Genomic DNA, 16,380 nt, shown 5'->3' on the forward strand with positions numbered 1-16,380 from the left:
AATGCATATATTAGTCTAAATATACATTTGCATTACAATCATGTCACTTGATCAAATAACACACTTTTCAATTATTTCTTAAACTAATTTTTTTAACGAACAACAATTAAAAATAATAATAAGTATAATTTGAAAAAAATTCATACAAATAAAAATAATATGAATTCATGTTTTCTACTGTTATTTTTATTAAAAATTTTCTTCTTTTGACATAACAATGTCGTTGTAATCATAGCGTCATATATATACATATGTATGATTGTTATCGAAATGGCAGTACCACAAAATACATCTAAACATATTCGACCATAGATTTTTTTATTTTCAATTTGCATAGAAAATCGTTTACTTTCATACTTGATCATAAATGTGCACTGAAGTATGTTCGTTCATATACGAAGTAAAAAAGTTGTAACGACAGCTTCAGGGTTTCCAGTTTTTTTTTTACTGTAACTTTGTTATTTGACATCCGATTTTTAGAATAGACATTACTGTCGCGAATCTTAATCGATTAGCTTGCGCCTTCTGTTGTCGTTCGAATCGTTGAACTTAAGAATACACTGCAATTGTTCTGTATATGAAATGCTCTTTATTTACAGCACTACGCTGGCAGTAAATCTTCACAATTGAAATTATGCGCGTACTCCACCAAACTGATTCCCCATCACTTAGACTGCCCCACTTTTATACTCTCAGTTGCCTAGTTCGCCTATTTCTCCCAGGGTCTTGACTTTTCACGAACAGCCTTTTGATTCGTTGTTTATTTATTTCTCTCATCTGCTGCATTTCATATCGACTGCTGAGTGGAATATCACACTATTTCGCCTGCCGTTTTGAAAACGCCCTATCTTATAAAACGTTTGCATAACGCCCTATTTCGTAAATGCCCCAGCTAATGTCAAAATATATTGAATTTGAGCGCAGATAGGGCGTTTTTGAAACAAATTGTGAGCTAGGGCGTTCCTCAACCGAAATCTGAGGTAAGGTATTTTTGAAATAATTTCTGAAATAGAGCGTTCTTCCAATGCTTTCTAAGATAGGGCGTTTTCGAAACGGCAGACAAGATAGGGTGATTGTCCACTCAGCAGTCGATATTCACTGTTGTGTTCTATGTATGTATATATGCGAGTAATGTAATCTGCGCTGTGTCGCTGTTTATATGTGGTAGTAATGCCGTCTGCGCTCTTAGCTGCTCTGTACATGTGTGCGTAGCTTTTTCTTGTCTCATCTGCTTAGATAACTGTTGTGGCTCTGAAGCATTTATTTACCAGCGGCATCAGCGGCATAGTGACGTGCCGAAACTGGTAATATTCGTGACATTACATTATTTTGACCAGTCGTGACCAGTGTAAGAGTTCAAGATCTCCTCAATACAAAAATAACAACGATATCTGTTTTAGTTATCTGATGACAAATAACTAAGTTACCTTTAAAAAAGAAGAAATAATTTCGGCAGCCTCTGCAAGGATAAAAAAAATTTAATAAAAATTTCCAAGACCCTCTTAAAGTTTCAAGCTTAGGCGGTCTTAAATTCCTTTTTTTTCGACACAGTCTAATGTTCCTATGCTCATACTTCTGGAATCATCATTTGAAATTATACCGCTCTTAGCAAGTAGCAGATTTACTTTATTAATCGCGAACTGAACCGTTCATAGGTTGGTCGCTAAAGTTGTACACATAAAGTAAATTTAGTATACCAATATTTATATACTAGACCGTTTCAAAAAAAAAATCTTTTTTTTTTGTTATGTGAACTTTGAGTCAAAAAATCGACTCGAATCATTTTTGTAGAGCATTTAATTCTCAAATAAATTGTGAATTGTAAAATTTTGAGTCCATTTTCAGAAAAAAATAAAATTTTAAACGATTTAATATACATTTTCATAATAATAGTTTATTAAACTTATAATTAAAAATATAGCCACATACATAAATATGTATAAATTCAATATTTATGGTTTTTACTTTTCATCCTCTATCAAATAAAATAATAATTTGGTTAATTTAAAATAAGAGAGAATTTTTTTAAAAATATAAGAAAAAACTTAACATAAACGTAACGAAAAAATAAGTTTAAACATTTTGTCCGCCCTAATAGGCGTTCCATAACCGCCAACAAAAAAATCCACACCACACTCCAGTTTATACTCTAATTAGGGGTAATATTCAGTTAACTAATTTCAATTACAATAAACAATTGATTGTAGAAAGTAATAAATGGCTTGAAAAAATACTTCTTAATTCTTCACAAAACATTTCGAACACAATTTCCTGCATTTAGACAAATTAACATCAATTTTATTTTGTAAAATTACTTTTTTCCAAAGTCCTTTAAAAAAACTTTTAGTTCTATTGAATGCAATTCAAAATGATTACGTATACCTTTTTCATATATGACGTGAGTGGAGACGTTTTGGACTTAAGGAGTGGTACAAAAAGTTCTGCAAATTAAAATAAGCCCATAAAGTGCAAACAGTCACGTTATTTGAACTTTTGTTTTTATAAGGAAGTTTTACCAGTTTCTTCGTTGCTGTACGTAAGACCCAACTTTTTTGAAGACACGCGACATCAAGTTTTGTACAACGGTTCTCTCCACTTTTAGCGTTACTATTCGCCACAATTTTTTTTCTGCTGTAACGGTTTTTGTTGGTTTACCTATTTTCAAAAGTTGTGCTTTCATCAGAACCTAATATCGCTCAGTTGGATGCAACGCACCGCCGTTGTGTAGATTCAAGTTTTTCCGTACATTATGTAAACTGTTATATACGACCCACATTTTGACGTCACGAGCGTAATTTGCTAGAGCTAACTACAGCCAAAATATAGTTGGACCATTATGACGACGTAGTAATGACAGAAGAGATTTTTGAAAACAATCGTTTACGTACATTTCACAGCGTTGATGATTACCGCCGTAAAGAGCGCCGTTGATTTTTGCCCAATAACAAATAGCTTGCCAAATAATAACATTTCTGAAAAATTTTTCTATGTGGATGGTTTTTTCCGAATCAGGTATGTCCGCTCCCGACTGCAAGCAATAGAACTGTGTACCTGGAAACGCTCTCAGGTCCATGTTCAAATGCGTTTCGTCGTCCATAAACACAAAAATTGTTGCTTGCCTATTTGGTTCATAGTGCTTACGTGCAATGGCTTTTTCACTACGGGTTGGAATTTTTTTTTTCTACGTTCTTATACAATTTCTATACTTGATTCGCGTGACTAACCAGGTGCGGAAAATAATTATAACTTTTTTTCGGAGTCGAAAAAGTCCTGGTCAAAAATTGTCCTAGGTGAAAATGTTTGAGTTCCCAGGTATTCCTATAGCAATATCATGTCGAATCATGCATCCTTTTTATTTTTCGAACTTTTTCCATAAATGCCACATATAAAAGTAAAATCTGCATTTTTATTTTTTGAGTCCGATAGAACTAGTTAAAAGTTAAATCTGGACTTTTATTTTTTAAGGCCAAAATAAAAGTCCGGCTTGATAACAAAGAAAGGCGGATCCGAATTAAAAACATTTTTTTTATTTCGGATAAGCCGTTTCTTTGTTATCAAGCCGAACTTTTATTTTGGCCTTAAAAAATAAAGTCCGGATTTAACTTTTATTTCCGGACTTTTATTTTTAAAAGTCCGAGTTTAACTAGTTCTATCGAACTCAGGTAATAAAAATCCGAAAATAATTTTTATCTTGATCCAAATATATTAGAAGTCCAAAATTAATTGTTTTGCAAGGAATTATATTATGAAAGGAATAACAGTTTCCGCCCCTGTGACTAACACATGTATGCTTTTAGCTATTTCGGCAATATCTCTTGTTGACATGAGTCGGCATAGAACATTATTCTGCAACTGTGCGCTTGCTGATCCCTTTGGCCACCCACTTCTGGGCTTGTCTTTCACTAAGCCGCCTTTCTTGAAGTGCAGTGGCATAGGATGATGCTGTGTATTTCGTTAACTTTTTGTGGGATTATTCGTCCAAATGTACACAATTTTTTTACATTGGTCTTCGTCCGTATTTATTAACACGCTTATATTAGCTCCACTCGTATGTAGGCTTGTTTGTAACTCTCTAGGCTAAGCGCGCAAAGGAGAGTTAGACAGACCCATTTAGCAGCAATTATTGAAGTTCGCTACAAAACGAGTTGTGCTTGATAGCGGAGACACGAACCTCTGTGCTACGGTGCTATCAACATCAAATATCTAAGTGGAATGTAGTTACTAAAATGGCACCATATTTGCGTGTTTCTTAGTTTTTTTTTAAACCATATTTATTTTTCCGGTAGAGTTCTGAATTTGCCGAACTTTATGTACCAGTTCTCAGTTGTCGCGAAATAATGAAGTGGAAAATATTGGACAGCTTGTTTTAGAGAAAAGTTCAACAATGTAATTTCTTGTTGCTATAGCCAAGCAGTCGTTACTTACATACATCACAATTTATAGACATTTACATTTCCGAAATTATTTTAGTTTCTCACTAACTTGTTCATTTCTTTTCAAAAGGATCAGTTAAAAAATCGCATTGATGTACATTAAGCTCCTTATTCATAAAAAAATAAAAACGGTATAAAGCTCTTACAATCCGAAATTTGTATCGAAATGTCACTTTAAAAAGCTTTATAAACAGTGCTGCTCAAAATTTTTGATATGGAAGTGCGAATCACAACACATGTACAAAATTGTATGTGCACTGAAACTTTTTTTGTATTTAAAAAAATATATTTAAAAAATTTTAATTATTTGAGGTCGGAAAAAGTTGAATATTAAGTTTCATGTTACAAAATATTTGCTTAAAATATTACGTCAATAGTTATGTCACCAACATACAAGAGCCAATAAATTTAATTCTGAAAGTAGCGAAAAATTACATTGACCTCTAGCCTCAAGTTTTGTGGGAACATATTCCATATATATATATCGTCGGAAATTGGGTTTCAATAACACAGGCATATCAGACCCAGAAACCGAACTATATATTTTCGAAGGACTTTGATGTGATGAATCGAAATCTGGTCACAAAATTGCTCTATCAGCTCTGGTTTTCGAGATATCCTAACCTAAAAGTGCAAAAAACACCCTTTTTGCCCATATTTGAGGTTATGTAGGCTTGCAGATGTTTTCTTTCACCAAAATTAAAGGATGGCATCTTTAAATACAAGTCTTCTTTTTTCAAATGGCGCTGAGTTTGCTCAAATATCATTTTTTTTTTCGTTGAGATATTGCATTTTGAAATTTTCATGTAGGTGTAGAAAAATTTAGAAACATAAAACCAGAGCTGATAGAGCAATTCTGAGGTCAGATTTGGATTCAGCGCATCATAAACCTTGGGAAATATATAGTCTGGTTTCTGGGTTTGAATGTTGGTTAAATTTTGTCGGCCTGTGTAATCATACTAAAAGTGAATCTAGAGATTTCCACGAATGTTGCATTGGAAATTGAGTTTGACAACTTTTGAAATGCTTTATTAATGCTTTTGTAATGTTCTAAATTTGTGTTCAAATTTACATACATATATCAGCAACAAAGAGGTGCTGAAATACCATTTGAGTTTAATAAAATGTTTAACAAGTAAATGATAGGCATGGTTACTTTACGGTTCCCTCCACTTCCAGACAAAAAATGTCTCACAACCAAGAAAAATAATATACCGAATTGACATAAAAAGTCGCAGAAACTACCCCGTAAAGAGAATCTCTAGTTCAAGATAGGTGCATTTCTACTGCATTCCGAACCACTAATAGTTCGCCATCTATCTCTTTTACATGTTTTCAACTGGCGAATTTAACATGGCGATGTGCTAGGCGGTAGAAATTGTCCCTGCTGCTTTAGCTTTTCACTAGTTCCTAACTATATACAAATTTCTTTTTGGTACTTTTTCGATAGTTGCGTACTGGTGGTGAGAAAGAGGCGTACTCATATGTAGCCGCAGCTCGTTAAAGCAGGCAGCAGTTATTTTGCCGATTTTATGACTGAAAATCTAGCTATTAACGAATTAATACTTATTTGCCACTCTAGGCCTAGTTCTGCACCAGAATTTGGTATCACTAGTTACTGACTTTCCTTGAGGTTAATTAACTAATATCATATGAAGTTAGAATAGGCTCCTCTTGTTTTGGTACAGTTTTGCTTACATTCTTTGGTCATATGCCCCATATATTTCAGTTCCGCGGTAAATTATCTATTTTAATTGTATTTATGAATCAATTTTGATTACAAATTTTTTTCAGTGCTATAATGTTTTTGAGTAATTTTTAGTTGTCAAATTGTTAGTGTCATTTTTTTTATCATACACAAGTGCCTGAGCTTCATACGAGAGTGCTTTTTCTTGGCACTTTCATAAGAAATTCAAGCATTTTCATATGATTCGAAATTATATGTGAGGGCATATGGGAGTGCTGTGACATTTTTTTTTATATTCAAAGTGTGAATTTGAATCTGTCCCTATGATTCAGGGCAAAACAAAAACAAAAGTGCTACAAGTGTATAGGGGTTGTTGAGCAGCTCTGTTTATAAACCCTTTTTATTTTTTACGATAAAGGGGTTAAATAAATAAAAGCAAGGCGCGATAACCTTCGGAGAGATTTTAGGCAGAGCTTCTCTTCCAATTTGCGTCGTGCTCCTTTTAATTTTTCCTAAAAATTGGCGGGAAGCGGATAAATATATTATCTAATTTTGTAAATAAAATGTCTTGGATTACGCTAAACGAAAGAAAATTACTATTTGAATTGTATTAAAGACATTAGAAAAAACTTGATTGCTAGGCTGTACACCATTATTCATTAGAGCTACTGTGGAATGTAATTGTAATTATAACGTAATTGAATTTACCCTATTCTGTATATATTCCTGCTTTACCTTAATTTTTATTTTGCGTCAAATTTTGTTCTTGGTTTATCGTTAACGTTTGTCAATTTTGTTTAATGGCACTGAGAGGCGTGTACGTAATGAATGATGTGTTGTGGTATTGTGTTTGGCGGGAGTTGTTGTTGCTGCTGCATTTTTGGTGTTTGACTTTGGCAATGTTGTGTCTGTGCTATTGTTATTGTTATTGTTGGCGCTGTTATGGCTCATATTTATAGTGCCAGCAATTGATTGTCGTCTGGTAATTAAACGCTTTGGCATTGTGGTTGTTGTTGACGTTGTTACATTACCAACGGCATTTGTCGTAATGCCCTCCGCTGATTGCCGCTGTGCAGCTGTTCGTGTTGTTGTTCCGCCTACATGCGAACTGTTACTATTACCTTCCGACATGCGATTACGTTTACTAATTGGTTGCGGGGCGGCATCTGGAAATTTTGATTTGTGTGAATGTGTGATGGTATGATAAATCAGTGATTGCATAAAAAGGAAAAAATATAATAAAGATTAGAAGTTTTTATCTAATTATTTTTAGTACCGTAAGTTATATTTTTTATAATGTAATAATTTTAGAATGGTATCGAAAATAATTTCGAACGAGTCTTCATAACTTTCATGAATGGAGCTGTACAATAATTTTATACCATGCGTAATATCCGAATAATCGGCTGCATTAGATGTGTATTATAGAGAACAGATGTACATAAGCGACATTTTCAATAAACATCAAATAAATTATAGATCGGTAATGCTCACACAAAGTCTCACGTTTCTTATTGTCTGCATGAGATAGCTAGACCACGGATCTCTTATCTGAACAATAGGTTATATACATATTGTTACGAATATTCACATCACTAAATAAATGCACAACAAGAAAAACCTTAAAGCAAGCTACATAAACACATTATCATCATGTACACACATACATACAAGCAGCAGAGAGATACTCACAAACGCATGTCATCATCAGCCGAAGTAGTACTCACATATACACATGCATATGGTTACACACTACAAATACACGTGCGTAGGGCTGGTGACCAGGTAGAGAATTCTAGAAGAAGAAACGTTTAGACAATTGGACAGAGAGTATAAAAGCAGCACAAGCTGAGTAGTCAGTAATCAGTTTGATTTAACCCTAGAAAGGTAATATACGTAAATTTTACGTGTATGCCGCATAAAAAGTCCTGTTACATTTTACCGTTATGCCCTATCGCTGTGAGCGCTGGGCAGTGCTTGCTTTGTTTTAGTGTTACATATACAAGTGAATATTTAGTCAGTTATCAGTTCACGGTTTGCTCTAATCGGTGTTAAAAAAAAGTGTGCACGTAAATTTTACGTAGTCTTACTAAAACTGGTAAAATTTTGAACGTAAGTTTGACGTGGTCTTGCTAATAATATCTAAATATTTGTGGATGAAATTTAAGTTCCGTGTGAATTTCAGTTGAAATTAAAAGAAAAAATGGAAAACTCAAGTCGGTTTGCGGATACAGAAATAGAGGCTCTTTTGAACAATCTTGATAGCGATGAAAGCTTTACTGATGACATAATTGAGGAGGAAGTAGATTTTGATTGTGACGATAGTTTGGATGATCCACACTATTCTCCTGAGTTCGAGGAAAACACTTTTGAAGAGGAATTGATGAAATTCGCGGAGTCCGCCCAGAATTCGGCCTCTGAAAATATAAGTAAACCTCCCTCAGCAAAAAAAAATAGATCAGCATCAAAAGCACAAGTAAATTTAAACGAGAATAAAGATGTATCCAATTGTTCGTACGCTTTTGGGAAAGAATGGTCATGTTTGCATGAGTAGCAATCTCGTGCATCGTATTAGCGTAAAAACTATGGCTATGAATGTTGTCTATATTCGACCTGTGTCGTGAGCATCAAATTAAGATATGTCAATAATGTTTGAATAATTTCTCATAAATTGTTCTATAACCTCGTTTAAGAAACCAAAAACTTTGTATTTTCATTCAATAAAACCAACACTGAAGACAAATGAGTTTTTATTAAACATTTATTTAAAATAACACACGGAAATGTAGTACGTAAAATTTACGTATATTACCAACAACGTATGTTAAAACTGTCTTACCTTTCTAGGGTTAAGCACGCTATCAGTTGCGAAGTGAAGTTAAGTTACGAAGTACTCTCAAAGTAGTCTAATAAAGACCATTTAGTAATACAGAATATTGGAGTGCTTCATTCAACAGTTTAGAGATACGAACGTAAGCAGAAGGTTGCAAATAAGCGGAATTTCCCTAAATTCGTTACAATATGAATGTACATATATTGCCTGTTTTATTGTAAACAGATGTAATTCAAAATTTTAACTTGGTGGGAAAACGCAAACAAAGTTTTATTTTTGAATACAACTTCATTACAAAATGAAATTCAAAGGCCTCTGAGCTGGTCATGTTGTTGTTGTTGTTGTTGTAGCAATGCTCGCCCCACCTAATAGCCGCGACCGATCACAAATTGTCATCAATATCCTCTAACGGGAGTCCAAGGAAACTTGCCGTTTCAACAGGGGTGGACCATAAGGAAAGGGGTGTTAGAGGCGTTGGTTCCACATTACAATTAAAGAGATGGTTGGTGTCATGTGGGGACACATTGCAAGCAGGGCATACATTTTGTATGTCGGGGTTGATTCTGGATAGGTAAGAGTTTAACCGTTACAGTATCCAGAACGAAGTTGAGCGTTTCCCTGGGGAGTATGCGTTCCTCTTCTGCGAGTTCTGGATATTTTTCTTCAAGTACTGGATTCACCGGGCAATTCCCGACATAAAGGTCCGACGCCTGTCTATGGAGTTCACCAAAGACCTGCTTGTGTTTTTCCGCTTCATACGGCTGGGTTCTCAGGTGCCGTATTTCCTCAAAATGCTTACGGAGATGACTCCTTAGGCCCCTAGGCGGTGCTGGTTCGTCAATCAGATGTCTGTTGGGATGCCCAGGTTTCTGGGTATTCAACAGAAACTGTTTGGTCAGCATCTCATTTCTCTCCCTGATGGGGAGTATTCTCGCCTCATTATGCAGATGGTGTTCTGGGGACATAAGAAGACAGCCCGTGGCGATTCTGAGAGCAGTATTTTGGCAGGCCTGTAGTTTCTTCCAGTGGGTGGTTTTTAGGCTTGGCGACCATATGGGTGACGCGTAGCACGTAATCGGCTGGCTAATTGCTTTGTATGTGGTCAAGAGCGTTTCTTTATCTTTTCCCCAGGTACTGCCAGCAAGGGATTTGAGGATTTTATTACGGCTCTGAATTCTTGGAACAATTGCGGTTGCGTGCGCACCAAAATGTAGATCCTGATCAAACGTCACACCCAAGATTTTGGGGTGTAGGACAGTCGGTAGCGTAGTGCCATCGACGTGGATGTTCAATATGGTCGACATTTGGGGCGTCCATGTTGTAAATAAGGTCGCGGAAGATTTAGTCGGTGACAATGCCAGGTTTCGCGAGGCGAAAAAACTGGAGAGATCAGGGAGATAGCCGTTTATTTTATTGCATAGCTCATCGATCTTTGGGCCTGGGCCTGTAGCCATTATTGTGCAGTCATCGGCGTAGGAAACGATTATGACTCCTTCCGGTGGTGAAGGTAGCTTAGATATGTAGAAATTAAACAAAAGCGGGGATAGGACACCACCCTGTGGGACCCCTTGTTTAATTCTCCTTTGTTTTGATGTTTCGTTTCTGAATTGCACCGATGCCTGCCGACCACCCAGATAATTTGCGGTCCACCTTTTAAGACATGGGGGAAGGGTAGACCCTTCCAGGTCTTGCAGTAACGAGCCATGGTTGACCGTATCAAAAGCTTTTGATAGGTCTAACGCTACGAGTACTGTTCTATGGTGGGGATATTGATTCAAACCGCAATTTATCTGGGTGCTAATGACATTTAGCGCGGAGGTAGTGCTATGGAGTTTTCTGAAGCCATGCTGATGAGGGGCTAGCTGCAAATGTGCTTGGAAATAAGGGAGCAAAATGGCTTCAAGCGTCTTTGCCACTGGCGATAGGAGAGATATCGGACGATATGACTCACCTACGTTAGCTGGTTTCCCAGGCTTTAGTAGCGGGACCACCTTGGCCATTTTCCATTTCTCGGGTATGACAAAGGTGGAAAGAGACAGGTTGAAGACATGCGCTAAATATTTGAAACCCTCTTTCCCTAGGTTTTTAAGCATCGGCATGGCTATGCCGTCTGGGCCCACTGCTTTGGATGGTTTAGCGCGACCAATGGCGTCCTCAACCTCTCTAGCGGTGATGGTAATTGGTGACGCGCTGAGTTTGTGTTTATGTGCGTGTCTATTGGCTCTCCGTCTATCTTTGTCGACCGTAGGATGCATTATATATTGTCGGCAGAAAGCGCTCGCGCATTTTTTCGCATCCGACAGCACCTTATCGCCAAAGGCGATGGAAACTTTGTCTTTGTGCTTAGTCGGATTCGATAGGGACTTTACGGTGGACCAAAGTTAACCTACACCGGTAGAGAGGTTACAACCTCTTAGGTGCTCTTCCCATTTCGCCTGCTTGTGTTCGTCCACAAGCAATCTGATGCGTTGGTTTATATCCCTTATTTGGGGGTCGCCTGGATCAAATTGTCTTATAAAGTCGCGATTTCGGGAATTCTCCCGGCGGAAATGAAATGTGCCGAGGCGGATTCAATGACCTTACGGAAGGCACGCTCCCCTTGGCGGGCACCAGTCGGGATAGGGAGGACAGCAAAGCTGTTGTCTGTTGCAGATTTGTATTCTTCCCACTTTCCTTTTTTGAAGTTTATGAAAGTGCGTTTTTCGGTGACGATGAAGTCGGCGGTACGCTCGAACGAAATAAGTATGGGCAGGTGGTCGGATGCCAATGTTACCATCGGCTGCCAGTTGACGCAGTTTACGAGTTCTGGGCTCACGATAGAGATATCTGGCGAGCTATGACAGCTTCCTACCATACGTGTGGGGGCGTCTCCGTTTATTGTGCAGAACGTCGTTTCGTCTATTTGATCCGCCAACATCTCACCCCTACTGTCCGCCCGCAAGTTTGAATGCCATAGGTCGTGATGGGCATTGAAATCGCCTAAGATAATGCGATTGTTGCCAGTGAGTAAGGCCTCGATATTAGGGCGGTATCCACTGGGGCAACAGGTGACAGGAGGGATGTAGATGTTGATGATTTCTAGATTTGCATCGCCTGACCGGACAGATAGGCCTTGACGTTCTAAGACATTGTCACTGCGGTCGATGCCAGGATCATCTCTGCCTCTGTTGTTGTTGTTGTAGCAGTGACACTGCCTCTAGGAGTATTCTATGCATGTAAACATAATCTCACCAGTAGATTCTTGTGAGGTATGTTAAAATTTCGAAAAACTAAAATTTTTGATTACATCTGTTTACAATAAAACGGGCTATATTATATACATATACGACCGATCTCTACGATTTTTTCAAACAATAATATATGCCACATACAAATGTATTTGGTGAAATTTTAATCTTCTAGCTGTTAAAATGGGGTAGAAATTACGAAAAGATTATTATACGAAACAGACAAAAGGACATGGCTAAATAAACTCAGATCGTCACCCTATGCCTGTATTACGTTTTACGATCCATGCTCGAAAAATGGAATTTGCAGTTTTTTGCTTATTCCGTATGAGAGCTGAATTTGTACTTTTTATTTATTATAGCTGAAATACACCCAAAAACTTCCGATGCCAAACGACCCTGGGATCAAAGTTATGGTATCCACCAATATGAAAGCATTTGGGGGCCAATAGTATTTGGCTATATATATATATATTAGGCCGGGTCGATTTGTGGGGAGGCAAAATAAAGAAACTTTGCCGAAGGAACCATACCTCTAAAACGAATTCTGGTGTCCTCCAATTTGGGTCGAACTTTTGGGTAGGGGCAAATTTTGAAAAATCCCACTTTGACCCATTTAGAGTGCTCCAATCGAGTCCAAATGTATGGCCGACCCCCACTAACTTTGGAGGGCCGACCCACCGATGCCAATCGCCAGTTTTGCACTTTACATGAAAAAATCAGCGAAATGCCTATGTTTTTTCTTTTTGGAGTTTATTTTTCTCTTTAGAAATTTATTTCGTCAGAACATATGTAAATGAAAAAATGAATTTAACTTAGTAATAGAAAAGAAATTAAAAAAACTTATTAGAAATTTGCATTTTTACAACCCTTTTAAAACCAAGGCATCACTGTGATGCATTTGCATGTCGTAAACATAGTTGTGTGGGTTTTTTATTCAACCGTTTTAAAAAAAGAAGGTATCACTGTGACAATTGCAGATCGTAAAATTGCTTGTGTTGTTTTTTTTTAAGCCACCACAAGACACAGCAGGTAGAATTGAAATTACCATTTCATTCTTATTACCTCGTCTCGTAGACCATATATAACGCAACAGTTTTTGTGAATGCATTAAGTCGTTGTGAAGAACTCAAAGTGTGAAGTGCTAATTTCAGATAAAAAAATATTTCAAACAAAATAATAAGTGAAGTGACCATTCCAAATCAAAAAGTTTACAATGAATCCACCATCCTCTACACCGCAAGATGAAGCAACTACATCAACAACTATCGAAAACCCAATGAGTCATATACCCAAGCATGATGTTACTGTTTTTGGTGTGTCTACTGAATTAACTGATCTTAATTTACCAACCTATCTGGATATCTTGACATATTATTTTTACTTAAGCGAACGTGCTAAAACAGAACAAAAAAGTTTTCCCATAAATCATTCACTATTTAAGTACAAGATAAGTTGATTGAAATTTGGGAAAAACTTGGTATGGAAATAATGCAGAAAAAAAGTGTATTTAATAAATTGAATAAATTGCTTGACAAGTATCAAGAGCAAATCAAGAGAAGAAACAACACCCAACAATTTACAGAGTATGTAAAATCTCTGGAAACAATTTTTTACATTGGAACATGTAAATGCGATTTGAAGGCAGCTCCATATGCATGCCGCTGGGTTCCCGAACGCCCCAAAGAGTTCATGCACGATCAACATAATCAGAGAAGACAACAATGGATGCATTTATGATGGAAACTGAAGAGCAAGGAGCAACGTCTATGCCATCAATGTCCACATACCAAGATCCCGATGATTCAACATACGCACCGCCACCGGTTCAAGAAGATATGGATAGAAGCACAAGTTCACAATACACAGAGAGATACGATTGTTTTAACTTTGCCTTGGTATGTGACAGATTTGGTGTGCCTGATAGAGTAGCATCAGCATTGGGAACCGCTCTTTTGCAAGATTTTAAAATTAAAGATAAGCATGGGAAACCTCTCATCATGGATAAATCGAAAGTTCGCGGAGAAAAAGAGAAATGCAGACAAGAAGTGCTTCGCAAACGGTTAGATGATACCAATTTGTTAGCGTTTTCATTCGATGGCAGAAAGATGATACTTTAACGATAGATAAAATTGATGAGAAGTATCATACTAGGATGGTAAAAGAACCTCATCTTGTTATTTTGAGAGAACCCAATTCTGAATTGATTGGTTGCGTAATACTACGTTTCCACCAAACCCAAACTCCGTGTTTGCCAGTTTCGTACGACTGTTAAAACATGTCTAAAATTATCGCGAAAATTATCGAAAAACGCGCTTTAACTTCGGTATCTACAATGCGAAAGCAAAAATCAAAAGTTGCATTTCTGCCAAGAGATATTTTGCATAAAAGAGTTGGCAAACACGGAGTTTGGGTTTGGTGGAAACGTAGCATAAGACTGGAACATGAAACCGCTGAATACAAAACAACCAAATTAAATGGTTTTTTCAACGATAAAAATATATCACTGGATGCATTAATTGGAACATGAAACCGCTGAATACAAAACAACCAAATTATATGGTTTTTTCAACGATAAAAATATATCACTGGATGCATTGATTGGAATATGCACTGACGCACAGTGTTTCGTGTAGAACAAGCTAGCTGGACAAAAACAAAGTTCTTATTCCAAGAAAAGTGTAATGAGAAATGAAAGAAAACAAACAAAATAACGGGATTTTTGCTTTTTTTGATATTTTTGCTCAAATATATTGAGTAATTGAAGTAAGAAGGCAGGAGTGGCCGTAAAATGCATTGATTAATTTGCGAAATTCTGGTTGAATATTAAGCTTCATATTTCTTTTAAGTGAACACTTTTATATAATTTTTTTGATGGATTCTAAGCTCGAAGGTAAGTAAAATTTTTTAATAGTAATTCTTTCGAAATTAGAGTATTTTCAATATATTTAACATTCCGTTATTAAGAAGAAAAGGTATTTTTTCTCTATATTTTTGACTTTAGGGACAAAAAAGTTACATACATCCGCGGACATCCGGGCTAAATTTTACATATGTTATAGTCGCAAGTATTCTCTAATAGTCGAAAGAAAAAACCATTGCGAATTCTTTGCACATCTATTTTTAATTTTTTTTTTGTAGATATAGTTATCTCTACATATAAAATAGGATGTATGTACGTACCGGCTCCGACGAGATATTTGAACTTTTAAAGCTGATCTGCAAACGGCAAAGCCAATTCCCAGGTACAGGGAACAAACACGTAGGCATAAAACACACAAAAATAAACGCGCAAGGTCAACAAGAGCACACCAAAAGCAAAAAGGCGAAGATCACTGACTTCAACCTGCCACAATCAACGGCACCAGTCTCCAAGGCATAAAAACAGGTACATACAAAGCAATCCTAATGCAGGTATAACCACACAGGAACGCAACACAAAACAACCGCATTTGGTATCATCTACGCCAATACCTGAATGTAATATAAATACTGCACAACTGATAACAAATCGGAACGATCAACGACACTTAAGATGGCAGCAAAACAATCATCAACTATTCACCCTGTCTGAAAATCAACAACACAAAGCAGTTTAGTTATAACCGTACCAAGAACGGAGCTTTTTGACATTTGGGTTCAACATTCGAAGGAAACTAGATATAAAGAATTATTGAGTTTTGTTTTACTTAGGTACGATTTAAGCGAAGCAGCCGAGTATTCGATAAAAAGTTTAAGCTTACAAATATCGGCATATTCGTCGAAGCTGGATCAAAAGTGGAACACTTCTGGAAGCCATAAGGAGCGATTTTTGAATAAAAACTCGGAGTTGCTTTCGGGTCCAGACTTCACATTTACAATAACGGTGGATTCAAAGTTGCCATCAGACCAACCAACCACTTCTTCAGGTAACCCCGGCCCCGGAAGACGAAGGAAGGACTTTGTTAGCTGCAGTGAAAAAACTCTTGCAATCTAGAAGTCCTGGTGAGTTACTTTATACGGCAGAAGTATCAACGCGTATGTCCGGCAACAGAAATGTTGCTAACATTATACAAAAATCTTAGGAAACCACTCAAATATCCGGCAAAAAGATGGTATGTGAGCCAGATGCAAGATGCTTGAGCAATGTAGCAGCTTTAGCATACTACATAGATAGCAAGTCGACGACTCATGGGTACAAAACGACTCGGAAGTGGAGCA

General features: G+C 36.8%; 1 protein-coding gene across 4 annotated transcripts in view; it reads right to left on the reverse strand.

Moving 5' to 3' along the window:
- Su(z)12 (Polycomb protein Su(z)12) overlaps positions 1 to 16,380 on the reverse strand; it is a 237,556-nt gene that overhangs the window by 187,893 nt on the left and 33,283 nt on the right. The window contains exon 7 of one of the 4 annotated variants that reach the window (XM_067792245.1): positions 6,856 to 7,286. The exons of 2 other annotated variants lie outside the window; for them this stretch is intronic. In XM_067792245.1, the coding sequence (XP_067648346.1) occupies positions 6,898 to 7,286 (389 nt within the window). In that variant the 3' untranslated portion in view covers positions 6,856 to 6,897. Of the gene's footprint in view, positions 1 to 1,867; positions 7,287 to 16,380 lie in introns of those variants that run through there. One more of the 4 variants, XM_067792244.1, reaches the window with a different exon arrangement.

The sequence above is a fragment of the Eurosta solidaginis genome, chromosome 5 (genome assembly GCF_040869045.1).
Source record: "Eurosta solidaginis isolate ZX-2024a chromosome 5, ASM4086904v1, whole genome shotgun sequence".
Lineage (NCBI taxonomy): Eukaryota > Metazoa > Arthropoda > Insecta > Diptera > Tephritidae > Eurosta > Eurosta solidaginis.